The following is a 24,455-nucleotide window of genomic DNA, read 5'->3' as shown; positions in this document are numbered from 1 at the left end:
GGGGGGAGACGAGAGAGAGAGAGAGAGAGAGAGAGAGAGAGAGAGAGAGAGGGTGGAGATTATGCTGTGGGACTGTGAGAGGAAGGGAGAATCCATTTCTCTCTCTCTCTCTCTGCTTTTGCCGGTCTTGTCTCCTAATCCACACGTCAGATGTCTGCTTCTCATTCTGCTTTTCTGTGATTTTGTTTCTCGTGGAGTCAAGAAAACTTTCACAAGAAGAAGAGGTAAGGAAATCTCAATCTCAGTTCTGCCTTGGAGTAAACAGCATACAATCGGACCACGTTATGTCATGTTTCAACACATTCGTGTCTGAAGGAGGCAGCAGTCCTAGCATGACAACATGTTGGTAGTAAAACTGAACAGTGGGGATATTTTTGGAAGAAAAAGGGGAAAAAAGTTCAAATCAGTTAGAAATGTATTTTCTCTCCTGTGATCCATTTCTATTATTAGAAATAAGACAAAAAATCTTGAGAACATGAGAGAGAAAATGGCTGATTTCTAATATTATAGCTGCAACAATAAGTCGACTGTCATGAAATCAATCAGCAACTATTTTCATAGTCATTATAAACATTTTTAAACAAATATAACCCAACGTTGGGTTCAAATATGAAATGTTCTTGGCCTTGCTTATAGTAAACTGAATATTTGTTGTTTTTTTCATGACAGTTGGTTAAACGAAACAGGACATTTAATCATGCTGGAACCTAAATTGTGATTTTCCTTTCATTGTTTTCCGATGTTATAGATTAAAGGAGAAAAGAACCGCTGATTAATCATCAATGAAAATAAGCATTAGCACAGGCCTACTCATGTTTATTTATTCTGTATAATAATAACACAGGCCAGTCAATGGTCTGACATACGAACACTGGAGGTAAAATCAGACCTGCAGCACCAAAAGCAGAACACATCAAGCATTTACAGCAGCTGTGGAGAACCTCAGCACAGACAGATTAACCACAGATTACCAGAGGACAGTTACAAAACTAAACGGAGACCTAATAGAAGAAGATATTACAGAATGAGGAGATTACCTCGATGATGTACAATATGAAAAAGAAATGTACTGCTGCTGAAATAAAGCACTTTTGAGGAGATGGACATGGCTACAATTTCGCATCAGTTCCATTTCTAATTATCATTTCACCTGTAAAATTTAACAAATATCACAATTTCCTAAATCTCAATGCTCAATTCTTCAAATTGTTGTTTTGTAGGACCGGTTGGAAAAGCCAAAGATATTTCAGTTTACGGCTGCAGCTCATAATTATTTTCATTATCGATTAATCTGCCAATTTATTAATTAATTATTTTTATATTAATCTATAATGGAAAAAATGTATTGTTTTGCTTTAAAAATTCTACAAATGATGAATCAAATATAATATAAAGAAATAGTTGCTTAATTGATTAATAGACTATCTACTATCACAAAAGACAAACTTGACTCTGAATGAATGACTCAACAGCTTCGTCAGTGTTTTGACTGTGAGCCAAAGAGCCATGTGGATGGGGGAGATGGAGCGACGTTAAATACATAGATATTAATGACTAAAATAATTAAACACTACCTCTTTCCTATGTGGTTAAAAAAAGCAGTGTACAAAATAAAAAGGATATCATGTAATTGCTGCAACTCCACATACGTATTATTTCAAGCTGTGCAAAGTACAGAGAAGTCATTTATTGTGTAACCTTTCAAAAATGTCTCATCTTCAACACATTACTTCTAATAAAAGCACCAAAACTCACAATGTATTCTCCTTTTATTCTTCACACGCAGCCTTAGAATGAAGTAACATTTCAACAGCTTGGTATTGTTCGAGTGTGTTTCAGTGATGGTCTTTGTCTCATCAGGGGGCTGAAGGAGGACTAGGCCATGGCCTCCTGGTTCAGCTGGAACGATCCGTACTGCCGGAGCCCCCAGAGGGACCCGGCCGACGTGGTCACCGACACCCTGATGCTGGAGCTCAGCTGGCAGCTGAAGGAGGCTGAGAGGCAGCAGAGAGAGAGGGAGAACGAGTACCGGCGCCTCAAGACCGGAGTAGACTACAGCTGGCTGGCCAACACGCCTCGCTCCTCCTACAGCATCAGCACCGGTGAGAGGCTCGGCCTGGAGGACCTCTGCTGCAAAGTGCCGCCGCCCTGCTGCGGCTTGGTCATACTCAAGTAAGGAGACGCACAAACTGAGCATATCAGGAATATTACAGGATGTTATTATATATAGTTATATTTAGTTTTGTTAAGCTGCTGCAAAACATTTGTAAAACCTGACTTACATCTTCAATTATTAAATATTATTACAATCAGTCCTATGTGTGGATATATAGTAGTGCAGCCTTAAGGAATATGTTTAACAATGTGTCTTTAAAGTAGATAGATCATAGATAGATTTTAACAGACGTGGATGAAGGTATCCAAGGTGAAGAATGACCTTTCATGCTCCATCAATGCCTTCCATCATTATCCAGAGTAAATCCTCTACTAAAGGTTAAACGATCTATCGATTTAAGGCTTAACAGCAGGTTTCAGTCCTATTTTTAATTTTGACAACGAGACATTTTCATTCACAATTGAATCATGATTTGTGCCTTTTAATATACGTCCTACTGATTAAAGGTGAATATTTCACATTACAGCTTATTGCTAATGTCAGTGATGTTTGGAGTCGAGTAAGCCAATCATCAGTTACGGGAAGCAGGTTCACAATTAACCTTCTATTAAAGGTTTGTTAAGGCCTCAACACCTCTTGTTAGTAAGATGGGGAGGAGGAGTAATTGAGGGGTTGGTGAGGGTCGAATGATTGTGATCAGGAATGCATTTTATAACATTTGCCATTATGTTGATGTTCTTTTATGCTCAAAGGCCAGAGAAAAGCCAGGAAGGCTGTGGGTGAAGTCTAATTTTACCCTCATTGCACAGATTCAGAGAGGTGATGCAGGCCAATGAGCCGGAGGTGCACGAGGTGTCCGGCCTGTTCCGCTCCGTCCTCCTGGAGGCTCTGGATGACCTGAAGGAGGAGCAGGAGGCTCAGCGGCTCGCCCACCAGTGGAACAACAAACGTGCCATGAGCATGTCCCTCGTGAACTTCAGGTCCCGCATCAAGATCAACCCATTCGGGAGCACGGTGAGCCTGACTTCGGCCGCGGCCGACAGGGCGGCGTTGAGTGACCTGAAAACAGTGTCGGAGGATGTGGAGCGAGGGACGGAGAGGTCGCAGAGGGTGTGGAGCATGCCTGACTTCAGATACAAAGGCACCAGCAGCAGTAAGGTTGTCTGATGGTGGGACGCTTCAGGGGGAAAGATGCTGACCTCCAGGACCCTCAGCTGCCTTGGGATGAGGCAGGATAAATCCCACAATGCTACTATTTTCAGTATGAGACCAATCAGCATTGATCCACTTCCTTCTTTACCTGTAACTTGACAGCATTTACTTGGACTAAAGTTTCAATCTTTCAGTGGTGCATCTTATATTTTGTAGGCATCTAAGCATCGAGTTATTTACTGTTGACCGAGCATATTCATGTGATTTGAAGGCAAAGAAATGATCACCATATGTTTTGAACCTTTTTGAGTGAAGTAAAATCTTTCCAGCAGTTTATTACTGTTTCTATTCTGTTACACATCAAAATTCAATAGAACACGACAGGTTTACTCCATCATCCATATAAAGCTTTCAAGTGGATTGACTTACTTTAATTGAATAAAATGACTGATGTTGAAACGATATTCATTAGAGAATGTGGGGGTAATGAATGTTATGAATAAGACATATGGAAACCATAAACAGACAACGGATTCATACAAAGCAAAATCTACACATTTAAATACCAGTACACGCTGATAACGATGTGGCTCTTAAAGCCAACATTTATTGTGGAAACATAAGGGTTAGTTATCTACAAAAAGTCAAATAATTTATGGGCAATCCTACATGTAGTCCGATTGACATGAATGATGACAGGTCCAACAATATTTTAAACTTTAAAGGAGAATCAATTTTAAAAATCAAAGTCTGTTTAACGGGGCTGGGATAAACGTGGTTGGGTCTGAGGTCTACTAGTGTGAAAATGATGAAGAATCTGGGGGTGTGCAGCGAAAAAGAGCTTACCAGACCTTGGTGGCCCATCAAGTTGCACTTTAGTGTAGGTGCCTGGTTCTGATGTATGAAATGTAAAAAAAGAATCCATCACTATCTCTGGTCCACTGTGAGTCTGACAATGTTGCAGGAATAAAATGCTCAATGGGAGGAGGACAGTTTTAGTGGCCATACGTTCAAACCACAAACAGAGTGGAGAAGCTGATCGCTGGCAGTCACTGGCCTTATCTGACGTAGTTGGTTACAGATACAGATTTGGATGACACTGCTCAACATTAAAACACTTCTCATATCACAAAAGCTATCAGACTAAGCTGAAGAATCGGCCACCTGGGAAGTGCCGCGGTGAGGATGAAGCTAGTGGTCCGAACACAGCTCCTTCACTCGCTCAGGCTCCGTGCTACCCAAATGTCAATGCGAGTTGTATTCGTCCTCTCTCTCGAAGACAACTCTTCATCGTCGTTCTCCTGGAAAGCCGAGTTGTTGCTGTTTCCTGAGTTCTGCTGACAACATCCGAGCACCACTACCGCAGTCCATAAAGGAATCACAGGGTGGAGTTCAAGAACTCAAGAAGTTCCGCTCGATTTTTATCCCGCTGTAAAAAAAAACGATGAAAAAAATGAATAACAATCCATTCGCAAGCTATAAAGATACACTAGTTTTCTTACCTGTTTGTCTTTCTTTGACTTCTTTACTTTCATCTTTATTTTCTTCCCTGAAATCATGCTGTACTTGCCCTTCTTCTTGTCTTTCAAGTACTAAAAGAAAAACAAATGTGAGTTTATCGGTGCTAGAAGACAAAAAAAAATGTAGTTGTACGACCAAATGACATAGCCTGTGATTACAAACGTAACGAAGTATGTGCATATCTTACAAGCACATGTTGGGGATGGCAAAAACACAAATAAAAAAATATCAATATCACCACCTTTTACGATTCAATTAAATAAAAAATAAAAAAGGTTTGTTGTGTTTTGGAGTACGTTCAGGCAAAATGTATCATTAAAAAAATGATTAGGCAAAAGTTACCTTGGAGATTTGTACAGGTCCTGCATTTTCCTCTCCTCCTTTTGCTTTCTTGTCTTTTTTACGTTTGTGTCGCTTCTCTTTCTTCCCTTTCTGCTACGGGAAACAAAATTAGTTCTGTTATGAAATAGTTCAGTCACTTCTTTTAATGAAATGTGCTGTCAAATACAAATACTCTAGATAAAATGCACATTACTTTTTTGTGTTGTTTCTCCTTTTTCCTTTTTTTAGACTGCTTTCTGGATTTACTGCGGGAGTCTAAAAACAACAAAACACATTGAATCAATCAATGGATATTGGTACCACTATGATGACAAAAGAAAACTGACATATTGTGTGGATTAACAAAGCACAACATTCCTAAAAACATCTGACATTAAGACAATTCTCAGATGTACTGCAGCCTTTAAAGATACACTTACCGCTGCTACTGGAGCTACTCCGACTGTTGCTGGACGAGTGTGATGAACCCGAGGAAGATGAAGAGGACGACGAGGAGGAAGATGAAGAGGACGAAGATGATGAAGACGAAGACCTGGACGAGGAGGATCTACTACGGCTGCGTTTACGCGTAGGTTTTTCTCGACCTAAATAAACAGAAGAAGACTTGATGCATTGATGATATCAATAAATTGATATTACTCTCTGGGATGCCATTCTTCCGTGGTTCCACCATATACATATACACAGTTAGAGAATGATAAAAATGTTCTAACTGTACATGCATACAACATTTCACTTGAGGGCTGTAGTGGAAGTGAGGAAAACCAACAGTAGCACAGTGGATGCGACTGTAGTCACACTAGTCAAGTATTTGTTGTGACGGTGAGTGTCATGTATCTGTCTTGCCTTCGCTCCTCGATCTCTTCCGCTCGTCTGTCCTGGAGCTGGAGCTAGACACGCTGGACTCCGCTTTCGTTGACTGGGAACAAAGACACACATATTTATGCCAAATTCTCTTTCAGAGGCATGTTTTCATTGACATCCTATCAGCCCACCGGGAAGACAGCGCTAACGCTACCTTATAAAAGTTACGCGCAGTGAAATCCGTCTTAACCGTGCAAAAATAGGTAAACCAACACATACAATCGCGGCTTAGTCGAGTTACTTCTGGTTTCAGACTCATACAATACCGACGCTTACCTTAGTTTCATTTCTCTTGTGCTTAAAACAAGGCTAACGTTACGTTTACTAAGCTAAAGCTAAAATACGCTTTAAGCTATTAAATGCCGTAGAAATCAGTTCTGTACTCACCATGGCGACGGCAGCTGACCGCTTATATGTCACATATATATGTACAGTAACTTCAACAGCTGAAAAGGGTACAAAAATATATATTTATTCGCAATTCTTTCATGTAAATTAGCCTTAGCCAGCACTCTTCGGAGACATGTTGTATCCCATGATGCACCGCTGCAAGTACGTTCAAAACAAGGGAGCGAAAACGGCCGACAGGTAGTTAGGAGCACTGCAGCGCCCCCCCGCGGTGAAGCAGATAAATGACACGTAGCTGTGTGAAGTTCTACTGCGTGAGCGCGTTTAAACAGGTGAGATACTAAACTAATAGATAGAAAATATGTTTTATTTCTACTGAGGAATATTCGAAGAAAGATGTTGAATAACTTGCCTGCCATGTTTTCTTTTTAAATGTTTTGACTAACATTATAATTTAGGATTAACGTTAACGTGACAGTTGTTAGCTTATTATGCTAGGCTTCGTCACACCTAGCTAACATTAATGTAGCCTGATACAACCGCTCTGTAATAAATGCCTTAACAATAGTTATGATGTTCAAGATTTCAAGAGAACAAGAGGACTTCCTAGTCATTTTGAATGTGTGTTTTCACATATCCTCATTAGTATAGGCTGGGTGGGCTAAAAGCTAACATCAGCAGGCTAATCATGTAATGCTGCTTTCATGTGCTAGTCGGAAGATCCTGCTTCACATTTGTGATGTCGGAATTTCGAGAATGTCACGTTCAAGTATTAACACCATTAATATGTTTAGCATGTTAGGTAAATTAGCTAGCCAATGCTAAGTTACATCGATATTTCGACCAATACCAGTGTTTTAAACATACACACATAAATAATAGTAAAAAGCAGACCTTTTTTAATTAAGCTCTCTTAAATTAGTAGTGTTGTGACTGAAATAGGGGTCATTTTAGGTAAATGGTGGATCACCAAAGTTGACAATCCATCCAATATGTTAGTTGATGAGATAGTTCAATCAAAACCATTTTCTTCTGATTTGAAAATCATAAAAATCCAACGACGTAACGTGTAAAGTAAAGTATTCATCTGTCCGACTCTGTTGTTAATTTATAATTCTGTAAAATATCTATAAGGTTACACAAAAACACACATAAACTTGTATTGTAAAAACATTTATTATGACAGTATTAGTATATTATGCAAATATGAGCTCATGCCCATTGTATAAAAATAAAAAAAAATCTTGTGTTTCAGTGTTATGGCCGTCATAAATCATTTAACAAACCAAAATAATAATTGATTAACACTACTGTATGTGTGTAGTCAGTTCTATCGAGCCCTGCAGTCCTATGTGTTTAATGTTAAACACACATTAAAAAACAACAAAAAACTGTCCTTTTATTACAAAGACACCGTACACCTAAAGAAGATCTAAGTAAGACATGGTTGTTCTCCTATACACAAATGTCATAATGAATCAGAATCCAACAGTAACTCCCCTATAGAGAAAACAGGTTCAAATTAAAGGATATGATGGTACAACGGAAATGGTCAAAAGCTTATTTATTGGTACATTTCCACCTCCAATATATGCCAGCCCTTCCTTATGGAGCCGTATGTAAGTTTCTGTTGAATTCTTTTTAAGGTATATGAAAAATATTGCTCTTTTTTTTAACATAGCAGGGTGTTGATAAAACCAACCATGTCAATTATTCTAAAATCTAAACTGTATGTACAGGTAAGAATACACAGGATGTAAATAAAAGGCAGACAAAAAAAAGATCATGCATTCGCATGCCTTGCATTAATGAAATTGTTCAGCTACCTTCAGATAGATAGAAAATGATGGGAGCAGTGGGAGATGAGCAACACAAAGATTCATTAGTTACAACTGCGACTGTCCCTGCCCATGACTTCACGCAGCCTGACTCCTTGCAGGAGGACTGGTGACATGAAGCAGCAGATCAAAGCAGGTTCAACTTCTCTCTTTTACCCCCAAGCCTCAGCAGAAACGCATACGAAAGGCACTTGGAAAACATAAAAGAATATACAAAGAAAAATACACACTATACTAATATCTTAAAACATGCTTTTATGACAATTTATGATATAAAAAGTAAGTAAAGAAAACTTTTGTGAAAAAAGTTGTTTATCAGCAGTGAATCTACGGCATGACTCACTTTGTTTTTGCAAGACACATCTAAGTGTTTAAAAAAAAATCCCTGAAGGTTCCCGTTTTAAATGCTTGAAAGGTTTTCTTTCTTTGTGTGAATGGGATTAACCAAATATTTATTAGAAATGACTAATGGGTGCTTTGGAGACTCTTGTGTCAAACTTTCACTATCTATATGATGAAAATGACACTGCTGTAGATATCTTTACTCACAAAGAGTTTGTAATTAACTTGTTTTGGTGAGTAGAGCATTTTTTTTGTATTATTACATTAACATAATTGACAAATTGATATCTGCCCACATATTATGGCTGATTAATGATCCTTCATCATAGCTCAGTGGATGGCGAGGAGATATTTAAACCTCTGCTTTGTTCTTTGAGTGTTCGGCGTGTGCAAGGCTCTCTTCGTTCTCCTCCTCTTCCTCAGGAACCTGGAAAACATACAGTCCAGATTATTTGTGCTGTAGCATGATGAGAGACCAACATAAGACATGGGTGTTTGTCGTATGGACATTATACAAGTATTGACTCATATGGCGTACCACCTGTGTGGAGTTTACCACCAGAGGATAAAACAAGCAGCACCAGAGAGTGGGAATGAACACAGGAAGAACACATTTTCTAGGAATGAAGACTTGTTTGTAATGACAAAAATGTAATAACTTAAAAAAATTTCTCTACAGTCAGAAACTACAGATAATATTTATGAGGGATGGGATTTCTTACCTCCCAGTAAATAGAGTCATCGAAGCAGTTCTGGTCCGGAGGCTGACCCCAGAACGGCAGCTTCATTATTAAACCTTCAAGAAGAAAATTAATTGTTTGATCACTCAGGCTCTTTGTCATAAAATAACCCTGGCCTTCTCCATTGAGTGACAAACCCTGGCTGAGGAATGTAACGCTTGTGTCATGTTTATGGTCTCATGTTTCGTCAACACCCACCTGTAAGGGCACCTCCAACCAAAGCGAACCCGAGGGACGACGCCAAGGCAGCAGCTTGCATGGCAGCATCACCTCTGAGGGGGGAAGACAGGAATGTAAGAGCTGATAAAATTACTCTAAAATGTCTTCAAAATGTGTGTGTGGGTGTGTGTGTTTATATAAGATTTGTGGAGATTAAAATGGCCCTTACCCCTGTTTTTTTCCCAAAGCCACAGCCACAATACCAGCCAACCCACCCAGGATACCAGGCATGCCGTGCAGATTGTGGACACCGCAGGTATCCTGGATGCCCAGGTTGGATGCCAGGATGGGCTACAGAGGAGAAAAAAATAGCCTCTTGTTACTTTTTAAAAGGTGAAACTTGCATTTTTTTTGTTTGGTCTAAAAAAACAGTCCAAAACTAAAAGACATAAAATTGAACTATCATACAAGAGTAAAACAAATTTAATAAAAAACCCAGAAAATATTCACAATTGAGAAACTGAAACATTTTGAATTCACTAATTATTGTGCACACCATGAATTTAAAAGCATCAACTTTTGACTTTCAACTCACGGTAAGGAACTTGAAGCCCAGGGTAGAGACGATGCCGGCCACTAATCCAATCAGCATTGCCCCATATGGCCCGATGTTCATGTCGGCACATGTGCCCACGGCAACGCCACCAGCCAAGGTGGCGTTCTGAATGTGCACCTGTAGTATATAAAGATATAAAAACACGTATGTAACTCAAGATTTTTTTTTAAATGATTGAATTAAGGTTATTGGATATTAGAGGAAAGTTATCTGACCATGTCCAGTTTTCCTTTGTGCTCCACAAGGCTGGAGACGGCATAGGCAGAGAGCACGCAGGCAGCCAGGGAGAGGTAGGTGTTGATCACAGCTGTGAGCTGAGTGATGCCCGGATCAGCGATGGCCGAGTTGAAACTGGGCCAGAACATCCACAGGAAGACGGTTCCTGTACAAGTGGATGATGAAGAAACAGCATTAGTATCAGTTAATCTTAAACGTTTTAATATTTTCAGTGTCACTGTACAAGCGGCAAAGTTATTTGTGTCCACTAGGTGGCATAAGTCATTTGTGCAGGAAGGCTGTGATGAACTGAGAGAAAAGATTAACTCAAATAAAACACATCCTTACCAATCATAGCGAAGAGGTCAGAGTGGTAAACGGATCCGTCGTTCTCGTGTCCGTTTCTTAAACCTGGCCGGTAAAGCACTCGAGCCACTGCAAGGCCAAAGTAGGCTCCATAAGCATGGATGATCATGGATGCTCCGACGTCATTAGCCTGTGAAAGAAAAGGTGAGTTTAGTGAATTAATGCCATATTTTGCTCGTAGTTCATCAACAAATGTACGCGTCATCGAATGCTTACTCCGAGGATTTCGACCACAAGATGCTCATTGATTGAGAAGATGGTGATCTCCAGTATGGTCATGATGAGGAGCTGGACAGGGCTGGTTTTACCCAGAACGGCTCCGAAGGAGATCAGGACTGTGGCTGTGCTGAAGTCTGCGTTGATTATTCTGCACAACAGAGAGGTGGAAAAAAAGTAGGAAAGCAGATGAGGTGGTTGCGACTAAGTTGATGTACAAATGTTAAATGAATCAGGGGCGTTCCTGATCAGGGGCTCGTACTTCAGGATGTTGATTTTGATCTTGCCATCATCCAGGTGCCAAAGCCCCTGCATGAGGAGACCCCACTGCAGGCCGAAGGCAGCTAGGAGTAAGTTGACGCCCACACTGCTGAACCCGTATCTCTTCAGGAAGGTCATCAGGAACCCGAAACCGATGAAGATCATGACGTGGACATCCTGAAACACTGGAGACATGGGAAGGGAGGTCAGTTCCGCTGCTGATTCGAGGACAGGGTCCTGCTTTGTTGTGAGAGTCCAGCATTGGTTTCAGCTAAATGCAGACATGAAATTGAATCAGATGAAACACTTTCGGTTTCCTCCGTGTTTCTTTTATACTGCCTTCAATTAGGCATTAGACTTTTCTTTACCTGGCAGTATTCCTGTGAATTTATTGTTTAAATGATTTATCCGAGCAGTTGCTGGACCACGGGAGTAATTTCCTTCCACAGTGGGTGTATTCTCAGCCATGACTCAATAGCTTGTGAAGCAATTCAGTCACACTATGAAGGGGATTTCTGGGAAATGCTCCTGCTTTTCTTGTTAAGCATATCTTAATGACTCAAAGGGTGGGAGGTTAACAACAACCTTATGAGTCCTGGATTGGAATTGGTTGGGATTGCACCCCATTTTCATTGTCAATACGTGGCGTTTTTTACCATATTCTCTGCAAAAAAAAGGCAGAACTTCAAGAGGAGATACTCCCAGATATGCCGGGTCATTTCAGGGGGTCTGTGTAGAACTGGACAAGAGTCAAAATCCTGAAAGGGAAGTGGCACTCCTGTTTCCCAGAAGCCTTTAGAGAATGAGACCCTTATGTGGAAAAAACATCAAGGTGAAGAAGGTGTGTGCTGGCTGTTTTCTATTGTCTGGACGGGTCAGCACAGGTCAAGTTGTCAACAGTGAAACATCCCAATGGTCAATGATATTGTTCCAGGGCGGCTGTGGCTCAGGAGGTAGAGTGGTTGTTATGTAGAGCAGATCAGAAGGTCAGTGGTTTGATCCATGTCGAAGTTTCTTAGTGTGTGTATCACTCATAAAGAGCAGTTACCTGTGTGTATCACTTAACTATTCACTTAAATAACCTGAAGCATCCCATTTTTATATATTACACATTAGTAGATATGTGGAAAACAAGTAAGCATACTACATTTCTATGGATCAAAAAAACATAAAGGGAGATTAAATTCATCCACACCTATGCCAGCACATTTAAACACATCTACATTTGTGAGCCAGAATCCCAAGATGCTACAATTAAAATTTTACTAGTTTTTTATACCCGCTCAAAAATAATTATGTAATTAAACAAATGTTGCTGCTTTAATTATTAAACAATCCGATTAAAGACAGAGCTGCTCATATCTAGTAATCCATATTCAAAATATAGTTTTTAGTGGGTAGTGATTAATAGTTGATCCCAAACAACAGGGCAGCGTGCTTCTATTATCTTATTATCATATATTGTCTGCTTTCAGGGTGGATTAAAGTCATAGCTCATCTTGTCACTCAATAACCCTGGTTTACATACAGTTACGTAGATACCGTCCTTTTTAAAATTACAGTCTTTATTCATTTCACATTAACACAGAATTAGTGTGGTGCCAAATTTTGTGACTTTAAGTGTCAAGCCACCCATGAATCAACGAGGGGTGGAGGTGTTTCTGATAGGTGTGGTGTTTCTTTATCTCCTCAGCCCTTCTTCTCCAGTTGTGCTGATTTGATAGATTCCTCAATTTTATGACACTTTCAAGTTAATTTCATGGACCGACTACACACCACTTTATCATGGTGATAGTCGTCATATTGTATCGAACGTGATGTATGCTAATGAGGGCTGCATGTATTTTTTGTGGACCGAGGATAAGAGGAACCAAGGCAAAAAAAAAGAGATACAAATTCGAGAAATCTTTTTTTTTTTCGTTATTTATTGAAAGTTTTAATTGGAATATATCAGCTTAATTGATCCAATAATACTTGATTCTAAAATGAAATACATTTAATTGAATTAGGAATTGTTCTGTGTGATTTAACAAGAAAATAATCTCGACATTTAGTCAATTATCAGCTTGGGAAAAAATGTTGCAAAACATCTGGTCAGCGTTTTGAACATGGGGCACTGATATCGTCAGCAGTGAGTCGAGGAACATCGAGGTAAATATTGATTTTGGCTCTCACATCCGCTGAGTTTTTTTTAACGAAACCTCGACTTCGACCCCTCTCCCGTTCTCAGCCGTGTGACACAGACTTAATTTTGCATTAAGGGGCTTCTGTTGGATAGTAGAATGTGGATGGGGAGGAAGTAAAGCTGGACAGTGACTGGCACCACGCCCAGATGTTAGGTAATGCTCAATAATCTCCTGAAGAACTGAGAGAGAGAGAGAGAGAGAGAGAGAGAGAGAGAGAGAGAGACAGAGAGACATAGAGACAGAGAGAGCCCTCAGGACCTGCTGTTGTCCAGACTGTAGCGTGATAAGTTGTATTCATTCTAGTCCTCATTTCTTTGAACCAGATGTCTGGCATGCTGATCTCTCTCTGCACACAGCCGCCAGTCTTCCCTAAATTCAATCGCATTTTAAATGACCACAGTGAGTTTGACACTACTGTAATGAGGAAGCTACGATGATAAAGGCCTTTTTTCTACTGAAGTAGGTGTGTCCTTTGTTTAGAAGTTGATGAATAGATTTTTCAATGAGGGAAAAGGTGCAGATGTGATTTTTAGGAAATTCTAACAAGGTGTCATCCAGCGTCCATTCATTATTTCATGTCTTCAAACATTTCTGGAGAAAATGAGTGTGAGCGTGGTAATAAGTAAACAAGAATTAAAATAATTTAGAAAGTCTGGTGCTGCTATATCGCTGGACATGTTGTATTTCATCCTATCTGAAGTAGAAAATGTACTGATCCTTAATGATAACCACTAATCTCCAAGGATCACACTTGCCCCACCCAATCATGAGCAGCCATGCATACAGAAATACAGCTGTGACTGTCTCAATGCAGATAAGTTGTCAAGATGCGAAACACACCTCAACTGCAGAAAACGCAACATGCTCAATAAGTACCGTAGTTCAAACGTGCCTTATCGTCCTTTCCTCTCCTGTTCTCTATTATCTTTGTTTGACACATTTGTTTAAATCACATGTGACCTCCACGGTATGAGACCTGACTCTTCTCCCTGCAGGACTCCTCAGCTGCATGCGTATGAATAGACTTGGTCAGGGATGAGAATGTGACCCCATGACTCCTCTTAATGCAATCAGGAGATCCAGCCTCCAAATCCATCTATTTCTGTTTACCAGTAATTGGACAATTACACTCTTGTAACAGAATTCACATTTTTCCAATGAAGGAAAGAAGGCCTTGTTCACTCCCACACTTCAAATTCAAGACTTAACAGCCAACTTTTGAATTATGGAAGATTTGTAGATTGTATTCCTTTCATTAAAAACATCCGTCCATTACATAAATATTTAGTAATCCATACATTTTAACCTCTTAAAAAGTAGTGACCAAACATTCCCTCAGCGATCAGCCCCATCTAGACTTACTGGGGTAGAGCTCCATGGGTTCCCGTTCCTCATGAGTCCCATTGGAGTGTGTGTCGTGGTGGTGACTTTTCCCATCATCGTAGACCACAAACACGGAAAACAGGATGATGGTGATAATCTCCAAAGCCAAGGCCACAATTGGGAACTTGATCCTCATGTTGGTGGCGTACGCAGGCATCCTGAGACCACGTCTGGTTATCTCTCACAGTCTGACACACGCTCACTGACTCTGTCTGGCCCTCCCTATCTGTGTTTTTTAGGGGTTGTGCTGTGTGAAGGGAGGGAAGAAACTGGTGTCTGGTTTTAAACTGGTGCAGCTTTCATGGTGACCAATGACAGGGCAGAACACACCCCCCCCCTCTTATACACTTTGGTCATGGGGATGGGTTTCCTCTCTGGATGTCAGAGTGGACAAACCTAATGACACTCTGCCAGTGAGAGAACATGAGAGAAATACTTAATGACTGCTCTTTCTCCACTCACTTTTCACTGTCAGAGTTTTGTTTGTTGACTTAACATAATTGTTGGGACTAAAAAAAAACCGATACTCGGATAATAATCAATACTAAAAATTGAAGATTCATCAGAAATACATGTCTTTTTTTGCATTGTTTTCAGTAAAACCACAAATAATCGTAAATAATGATAATCAAAAGGTTTCCCAGTATAAATAACTGATAAATACATTTAAAAATTTCTTTCTTTTTACATCAATAAAATATGATACCATCAGCCTTGTGGGAACAGGCTATTATGCAGGTTATTATGCAACCTTGCTTGTGTTTTCGTGACAAAAAGTTTGGAAACATCATCGGGGATTCCAGATGAAGGATCTTGCGGTGTGTGACTCCTGTTGCTGGTCAGTCATTGAGTGCAAACTCGGCTTAAAACACATCCCTATAAATGTAATGGAGTAAAAAAGTACATTATTTCCAACAGAAAGGTGGCTGTAGAGCTGAAATGAAACGGTAGCATGAACTTAAAAATGTTTGGAAAATGTACTGAAGTACAGAAATTCAGTAATTTTGCTCCATTGAAACCAGGAGAGGCAGATGTTTGCACATTGTTGTTCCAGCCCCTACAGACAGTGTGTGGAACTGTGATCAGGTCACTTCATAGTTCAAGTCCTTACCATCAACTGTTACACACAGTGCATGCCTGCGCTTCCGTTCCCACTGGAAACCGTCCAAGCGGGCTCCTCCGATTGGCTCGCAGGTCCTGGTTCAGAGAGTGGCCCCCACAGTGACAATCTGTGGCCTCTTACCAAATTGCCTCGGGCCAGGGGTCCTTCATTTGGGTCCAAGTGCTTTATGAATGGACCGAGTGGTTAATCACTGCCAGCAACACATTTCTGTTTGTCTTGGAGCTCGGCGCAGTGTATGTTTTCCCGGACCCTTTGGGGGGAAATTACTTCCAAATGTTGAGAGACATCAAAAACTCTGCAGCACTGCTACGTTAATCTACTCGTGCTGAGCGTGTGCTTTATAGCGTTTTTATTTGGCAGAGAGCTGAGGCTTTTTCATTGCGAGATGCCATTTTTGTTTTTTGTTTTTTTTATTCAGACGAGTGAGCCAACTGGAGGATTTGTGGCCCACTGCACAGTCATTCATTCATGACGGTCACACTACTACTTCCTCATTAGCTTTCTCTTATTTTATTTACTTTTTAAATTGGATTTCAGCCTCTTCATTACAAACCAAACTATGTTCGTTTAAGTTCTCACGTTGACCTAACTGTTTGTATAGCGGTGAAACTCAAATCTGCAATTATTGAACCAATTATTATGTCTGTAGTTTTGCAATCAGCTTTCCTCTGCCCAGCTGACATCTGTCAGAGGTTCGTCAGAGAGCATGAGAACGGTTTGCATAGTCGAGTCTGTTCAACAACAGTAAACGCTCTGAGCCTCACATCTCTCAGCAGGGAATCCCAGAGGTACCAGTGCTCTTAGGTTGTTGCTTTAACGGTATACGATGCATAGAGTGAAAAAAATAATCCCTTCAGTCTTGGGGTCTTTTTGTTCTTATTTTGCTATCTCTTCTGCAAAGAAGCGTTTGGACCCCACGTGGGGGTTCAACCCCCAGCCAATAAGCAGGGTGTGCAGCTTCTTCACATTCCCAGATCAAGCTGTGCTCTCTCTCTCTCTCTCTCTCTCTCTCTCTCTCTCTCTCTCTCTCCTCTCTCTCTCTCTCTCTCTCTCTCTCTCTCTCTCTCTCTCCTCTCCTCTCCTCTCTCTCTCTCTCTCTCTCTCTCTCTCTCCTCTCTCTCTCTCTCTCCTCTCTCTCTCTCTCTCCACATTTGTCAGTTAAACAGAGGCCCATGGTTTGCCAACAGTAATGAGACAGTTATTGATGGTACAAATTATGTCTTTTTAATACATTTTGTGGACTTATTTTCCTGTTAGTGACCATGCTCCCACTAAGCTTGCAAGTAGTCTGAATAAATGTTTTTGTTCAACGTTTTGTTTGTTTCTGCTGGTGCTGTGAACACAAGCCTGGGTTTTGTAGTTTTGGAAGTTACAGGATGGGAGTTTATTAGCCTGTGATTTTGTTTCACAACTGATTCTCCTTTTAATTTTTTTTTTTTTTTGCCCAGCCAGTCTAATGTGGAGTAATTTGGCTATTTCATCACACAATCCCTATTATTGCTGCTGGAAATAAATGTGTTGGCTTGTTTAGGCTCACAATCTGAGAACATTGAAGCAACAAAGCAAAGAACAAAACTGCTAAGGTAAATAACTTGTTCGTTTTATCAGCTCAGATCAGTTTTAATCTAGCCTCCCTGTGAACCTCAAGAAACATTCCAGGAAAACCATTAAGCGATTTATCTCTGCTCACTCACAACCCCACCGTAAAGCGCAGATTTCTAGAAAATAAACAAGCCATCAGGCCTAAATGCGCTCCATCCTTTGTCTGAGATCCCTGCGTGCCGTTATACAACGTCCATGACTACACGGACCTCTCTGATGTCCCGCGCTGCTTCGAAAACCACACTGGCTGTATAACTGATACCCGTTCACTTGGTCCATTTGTCACGGACGTATGTCTCACTGTAGTGGTGAGACGACTCGCTGAGTGTAAGGGATCAAAGAGGGGAAGGGCTGGATGATGGAAGCCTGCTTTAGTCCTCTTTCGCTTTCAACATCGGGGCATTCCTGGGCCGGCTTTAGTCTCCCACATGTAAAGGTCAAACTGAGGTCCAGAGGATCATTGCCTCATATATTGTTCCAATAATTGCTTTCTGTTGAATCATTGAGGGGAAGTGCAGATACCGCAGATTTATTTGACATTTATGATGATGATTTATGATTTGCGTTTCATTTATTCAAATGTTGTCAAATGTTATTATTCTCTCAGTGATTTGACTCTTATCTTGTGGGGGGCACCACCTCGCAGCTGATGTTGTTTGTATGGACATTCCTCTGTGTGGTTATGTTTGCTCAGCTCCTTCTCATGCAAAAGGTCAACTCCACATGCATCTTTAACGTTGGGTGTCCCAAACCCAAAGTATTCACTTCTTATCACTTGTAATGAGGACCAGTACGCCCTCGGCGGGAGTTTTAGGCTACATATAATACAGACCTCTGCACTCTGTCCACACCTGTTGTTGGATTCTCAGGAGATCAACGCCACATTCCAGGCTTCTTCCGTGGAGAGATATGTACGTAGCTGATTGGAAACAGAGGCCAGCGGGTATGACAGACAAAACCCAGGTCTTTACTTATAAATCAGAATGGTCTTTCCTTGGTTTTATTGGTGTAACATCCTATACAGCTTTCTACTTTGCATGGCCAACATCTGCAATAATCCCGGCTGATTTATGAGGCCTGATGAATAGATGCAGTTCCTCGAGTGAAATTTGACCTTGTCTCAAACTTGGGGGGGTACTACTTAAGTCTTCTATGAAGCCACAGAAAACCGTTATTTAGTTTCAGGCTCACAGCAGCGCCGCAGCTTTGTCCTGCCTGTAGAGCTCAGAAGTTGGAAGTTTAAAAATACTTCATGTCATGACTTCTCTACGATCAGGAGAGATGACTTAAATGTTATTTTGCCGTTTGGAGTTGTCATTTATTTACATGCCTCTGTGACGCTGCCGAACATACTGTATGCATGTCACCACAGAGGTCAGGGCCAGCGTGAAGCAGGGAGCAGATAAAGTTCAATGTTTTGCTCAAGGACACTATGACAGGTGGGACTGTGTCGGCTCTCATTAAACAGAAATTTTAGTTATGGCAGTAAGTGTAGATACCGCTGTCCTCTCCTTCATCTGAGAAACAAAACGGGAATCTCTTGGAAAATGAACACATACGTACAGATTCATACATGCGGCATATATTCCAGCAGCAGAATTCCTGTCCCCTCTATTCTTAGTGCTGAAGCTCCTGTGATGACACATGTAAGGAGTTAACATTCCCAAGAAACTCGCACTGCATATTTTCTGCGAAAATGTTTGGGCTGTTTGCTTTGAGACCAAGGCATCTTCTTCCTGCTTTTCATTTGTCATTATCTCTTTGAGCAACGGCAGCTTTTAAAGCTTGGTGTAATATGTCAGCAGGAGCAGGGGTCAGCATGCTTACGTGGGTCAAAGAAGCAGTCCACTTTAGATGCACAGTGGGTGACCGCTGGTGAAGCTAAGTATGAGAATCATGGCGGTGATGGGGGAGGATCTGGATTCTTCTTTTTTCAGAAGAGACCAGACGAAAAGTCTGCAGTAGAGCTGGCATTTTATGTCTGATCTGTCTAATACAAATTCTTACCTTTTGTATATATTATTAAAGGAAAACACCACCGCATTTCCATACTGAACTATGTTCTGTTCTGAAGTTAGACGAGGTGATACATACCTCCCTCTCCTCTGTGCGTGCACTCAATGGCTCTTGCGCGCACTCCGCGCAGCGCTAATTTGCTAGCATGTAGCTTGTCCCAGTATATTCCTGAGGATCCAAAGGGGGGTGAAGTTAGAAGCGACCAAGCACTTCCACGTTGTCCCTATTTAAATACGGTTACGTGAGTAGTTACACAACCCAAGTTTGGTTACACAAAATGAAACATGCCAATTTTTCTAAGCGGATAACAAGGATAACTATATAGTATGGCGGAATAACAACTGGAAGCACTTCGACGTCGGCGCAGTAATATCATCACTCCGCTCCCCCTCTTACTTCCGTCAATAGAACCTACGTGACCTGCACGCCGTCGCCTCATCATGGTTATAACGTGCATCGTACAGGATTGTGAAAACAAGCAGAAGGTATATAGTCCCGTCATGTTTTGAGTGATGATATTACTGTGCCGACGTCGACGTGCTTCCAGTTGTTATTCCGCCATACTATATAGTTATCCTTGTTATCCGCTTAGAAAAATTGGCATGTTTCATTTTGTGTAACCAAACTTGGGTCGTGTAACTACTCACGTAACCGTATTTAAATAGGGACAACGTGGAAGTGCTTGGTCGCTTCTAACTTCACCCCCCTTTGGATCCTCAGGAATATACTGGGACAAGCTACATGCTAGCAAATTAGCGCTGCGTGGAGTGCACGCAAGAGCCATTGAGTGCACGCGCAGAGGAGAGGGAGGTATGTATCACCTCGTCTAAGATCAGAGCAGAACATAGTTCAGTATGGAAATGCGGTGGTGTTTTCCTTTAAGTATTTTGTAATAGTTGTTTTGTAATATTTTATATACTTTATCCCATTGACATTTTAACATTTTATAGAGAATATCAAGGGGGCACGAGTTTTGTACATTTTCAATTTTAATGTGCATTTTTGTTTTGCCCTATTACAATATGCAATATTTAGTTTTGCCCTAATAAATTAGCACAGAGAGATGTTTCCACCAGGCAAACGTCATAGGATCTAGCAGCTAGCTAACTTAACATCAATCAAGAAAAGTTGTGTGTTGCTGTGTCAGCCTCATCTTTTGCTTATTTTGTGGATATAACTAGCTAGATATATATGAAGATGACATCCCCATTCTTAATCCCAGCAACAACGCTCTCATTGCAGAAATAGGCATCAGTGAGCACAATACCAGAGTTGAATTGTGATTCAGAGGTCTGGAACCAGGCTAGGAACCATCCTCTGCATAATCATAGCAAATGTAATAGCAATCTGGTCTGCAGTGGTAGTAGAAATCTTCCTCTGAACCAAAGTGACAAACAGCCATCCTCATGCGCCATCACAAGCCGGGCAAAACTATTACTTCCAGTGTTACTACTTCACATTTAATTTCCAACAGCCGTGATGCATCGTGAGGGTGTGAACTGGAGTGGAGAGGATGATAGCGCATCGACACTCCTCCGCTCCCGCGTCAGCCCCCCTGGGCGTACCCCACCCTCAGTTTCCTGTGGCTTGGGCTGAGGGGAACTGTTGCACACCCTGATAAGCCCGCTCGAAGGGAAGCCTATACAGGCGGGTAATCAGCATGTTGGCAATCAAGAACAATCACAAGCTCTGATCATGTTTATGTTGTGATGGCTCTGCTATTTAAGTGATTGTATAGATCCCATAGTGTGTTACGTCACGAGGTTAAGAGGCCATACATCTGGTAGAATTTATAGCGAGCTGGAAAGAAACTTATGGCTGCAAGGAGACACATTTAAGCCTTAAATAAATTGTAAGGTTTTTCCCTTTCTATAACATGAACAGCTTCTCTTACACCAGCACCTATACTTAAAAGGCTTTCCACACGGCAGATGCCGATAGACAGTGCTGTTTGAAGAAAGCTGAGAACACGAGAGCTCAACAGGTGTGGGGAGAATTTTGCGCCGTGCCGATCGAGTTATCGTGCGATGTTCAACAGGCATCAGTCAAAACGAGTGAAGTGAGAGGAATGTGAGTACTGTATGAATGCTGTGGGGACTCGAACCACATGTGCAAAATATGATACAGAGGAATTGCATTTTGTGCGGTTTTTTTCCCCCCCCATGACAGCAGAAGGGGTGTGGTTGTGTTGTAAATCCTAGAACGTGAAATATTTTAATAAGTTAAGCTTTCAGCAGTGTGACATCAGTCTTTGAGCATTTGCGAAACATTTTTAGAGAATAGATTGACTATACGGCAATTAGAATTACGTAATACTTTGATGGTATTCGCTGGTTTCCTGTGTAACTTTGGCTCCATGAAGACCTATTATGGTTACAAATACATTTCAACCCATGTTTAATGTTTACAGAAACAGCGTGCAGCCATATTGGCATGGGGGAGTTGTTAGTTTGGTTACTTTGTAGTGTCGTGGGACTTTTTCCATTTGCTCGCACGGAGATAAATCTTTGCTTTACTTTCTAGTTTCCTCAATTACAAAGATAACGCGGGCAAGTTGCGGTCCCAGACTACTGTAAGTTTCAAATGTATGATAGCACTCATTAACATTTCTTCTGCTAGAGAGAGTGACAAGGAATGCATTCGAAGAGCTCAATATGAAATCTTAATGTTGCACATTTAAATTTTTCAGTTTTAAACGTGGAGATAATTGTACGCGTAGTGTAGTAACGGCACGACTGGGGATATGTTAAGGGACACACCATAGCACCTCTGTTGTTTTCTTTGCTTTTGATTTCTTTCTCCATACACTTTTAAATCTACCCAGCCAGAATGGAATCTCCCGCCATATTATTGTTGGATGAAAGCCTTTGGTAGTTAGCGCTTCAGCTTCCTCAGTAGTAAACTGGTGTCGTACTGTCTTTTAAAGAGCCTCCCTGCAGTGATGTTGTAATTGCTTTATCTAGGGCAGGCTTCTTTAAACGACGCCTAATTGAGGGCCTTCACCGCACCCTTTCCTCATGTGGCTCCATGTGGCAATCAACCTGCCACGTTATCGCCACATCTTAATAAAAACTAAAATGATTGGACCACAACCCAGGACTTCCCATCGAAATAGGAAAACGAAGGAGGAGGGAGGGAGGGAGGGTTAAAAAAGCAACGAAAAAAAAACAAAACAAAACATCCTGACTTAAATGATATGTGGAGTGAGCTTTCAATGCACAGGATGTAGAGAGATTGGAGGTTTGAGGCACGTCGGCAAACTAGAAAAGGGAGGAAAAAGAGAAACTGACTTGTCACGCAAACGACACAGCAGACCACACAGCTGGGAGGGGCTTTGTGTATATGTGATATAATTAATGGCCGCGGTATTTCAAACATTTACACACTGAAAAGCGCTTGGCATGCAAAGGAAAAACAGAACCGTCGTGCAAGTTTCAGCTGTGTAATGAAATCTCTCTTGAAAATATTGATTCAAGCAATTAACTGATTATATCAAATAATTTCCAGCAGTCACATGAAACACATGAATGTCTTCTTTTTTTTATGACGATCCAACTGTTTAAATGCTTCCCCACATGTTAGTTATTATAAGAGGCATGTTAATTACATAACTACACGCTATAGGGTTCATTTACTGTACATCGGAGACCATATGTTTGTCCTCTCCTTTTGGAGCTTTTCTCATGACAGTTTAATACCTCAGGGCAAATCAGTGCTGGAAGCACCATATATGTGGAAGGACATGGTTAACTTCAAATGTCACGAGTCATGTTGGGATTTTATAGCTTGTAACGGCTTCATGGGATAATATTTGCAATTTTTCTTCAATGAGGTATGCATTTGCGTGGTTTGTATACGTTTGTGTGCACGCAATGTTGTTTTAAGTTCACTGTTAGGCCCATTTAATCTTATAGTACATAGTCTATAGTACAATAGTACATGGTTTGTACTTTAAAATGTTTCTTTTTAATTAATTTTATTGTTTACTGGATCTCCCAATGTTGTTATGGGCCCTTTATTTCTATAGTATTTCGAAATTTTCTGTTTCGACACCATGTTTTTTAGAAATGCTTATTATCTGCTAAAATGACATTAAGATCTACACACTGAGATGTACCAAAAAAAGTAATAAATAAAAACAAATTGACAGAAAGACAGAAATAAAAATCAATCAGCAAACTTACTTTTGCTGATGATGATGGCTGGGTTAATCATTAGTTTAGACAGAATGCTAGTTTTACACACAAGGATGGAAAGACACAGATAGGTGCAAAATTCTGCACGGCATCAATTGATGACCCTTTTTGGTCTCTGAAGATCCATTATGAAGCTCAAAGTAGGTCCGATGGTGCCCACCTTTCAGCGACGACACAACCTAGTAAAAGACAAAAAAACACTTGAAGTAATGTAATGAAAATTACAATAAACAAATGATTTAAACAGCATTTGTATAGGAATTACTCCATCCCAATCATTTGGATCCATATAAGGGCTCCAAGTTGTGCATAAATAAATGCAAAGCACCTTGGATTATGCATTTGATTAAAGCCACTATGGATGTAATTCACTTCTACAAATCTCTCTCCAGCTCAGTTATTTATATTCCCTATGAAAGTTTGACCTATCACAGTGAAAATATCGACTGTCTCCCTTAACCGAATGTGTATCGCTGTAGAAAGTAATAGAAAACATATGAGGAATTTCTAGGGTTACATGCATTTTCTCATTTAGATCTGATCCAAATAAGAAGGTCAACTGTGAAAAAAAGTAGAAAAAAAATAAGCCATAGATCATTGGAGTAGTTTGTCCACTTAAGATGGAGATAACTAGATGAATAGAAATCAATGCATGTAGTCAGCATGTTAATATGATGCTTGATAAAGCAAACTCATGTAAACTGAGGAGAGACATTTCACAACAAACACAAAACACATCAAATTACAAAACATTATGCTAATAGTGTAGTCTTAATCAGGGATTTTCATTACTTTGGCCGAGATGTTCTTCTGGTAACATTGAAATTAAAGTATTGTGTCAAAAGTAAGTTT

At 40.6% G+C, this 24,455-nt stretch overlaps 3 protein-coding genes across 5 annotated transcripts; 1 reads left to right on the top strand and 2 right to left on the bottom strand.

Annotated features, from left to right (window-relative positions):
- Nucleotides 1–55: 55 nt before the first annotated feature.
- rd3 (retinal degeneration 3, GUCY2D regulator) lies at nt 56–3,283 on the top strand (the record flags this gene model as incomplete). Of its 2 annotated transcripts, none has more annotated exons than XM_084030209.1 (3): nt 56–224; nt 1,830–2,172; nt 2,926–3,283. In XM_084030209.1, exons 2-3 carry the CDS (start codon nt 1,883–1,885, stop codon nt 3,281–3,283), a joined length of 648 nt encoding a protein of 215 aa, XP_083886335.1. In that variant the 5' UTR covers nt 56–224; nt 1,830–1,882. The 2 variants fall into 2 exon arrangements, with proteins under 2 accessions (XP_083886335.1, XP_083886334.1); XM_084030208.1 differs by having other exon boundaries at nt 57–224; nt 1,861–2,172.
- A 1,276-nt stretch (nt 3,284–4,559) lies between these two features.
- Nucleotides 4,560–6,531, bottom strand: LOC311026570 (uncharacterized protein). Of its 2 annotated transcripts, none has more exons than XM_084030210.1 (7): nt 6,383–6,531; nt 5,978–6,050; nt 5,551–5,715; nt 5,325–5,386; nt 5,132–5,224; nt 4,771–4,860; nt 4,560–4,697 (listed from the first exon to the last, which is right to left on the bottom strand). In XM_084030210.1, the coding sequence occupies exons 1-7, from the start codon at nt 6,383–6,385 to the stop codon at nt 4,647–4,649; spliced, it is 537 nt and encodes a 178-aa protein (XP_083886336.1). In that variant the 5' UTR covers nt 6,386–6,531; the 3' UTR covers nt 4,560–4,646. The 2 variants fall into 2 exon arrangements, with proteins under 2 accessions (XP_083886336.1, XP_083886337.1); XM_084030211.1 differs by having other exon boundaries at nt 5,132–5,221.
- Nucleotides 6,532–7,500: 969 nt separating this feature from the next.
- Nucleotides 7,501–14,930, bottom strand: rhag (Rh associated glycoprotein). The gene is made up of 10 exons (XM_084030142.1): nt 14,646–14,930; nt 11,099–11,282; nt 10,837–10,987; nt 10,603–10,750; nt 10,254–10,420; nt 10,018–10,155; nt 9,652–9,773; nt 9,462–9,535; nt 9,246–9,319; nt 7,501–8,950 (listed from the first exon to the last, which is right to left on the bottom strand). The coding sequence occupies exons 1-10, from the start codon at nt 14,821–14,823 to the stop codon at nt 8,876–8,878; spliced, it is 1,311 nt and encodes a 436-aa protein (XP_083886268.1). The 5' UTR covers nt 14,824–14,930; the 3' UTR covers nt 7,501–8,875.
- Nucleotides 14,931–24,455: the final 9,525 nt, after the last annotated feature.

Source organism: Eutrigla gurnardus (genome assembly GCF_963514095.1).
Source record: "Eutrigla gurnardus genome assembly, chromosome: 16".
NCBI lineage: Eukaryota > Metazoa > Chordata > Actinopteri > Perciformes > Triglidae > Eutrigla > Eutrigla gurnardus.
This window is presented reverse-complemented; position numbering and strand designations above follow the sequence as displayed.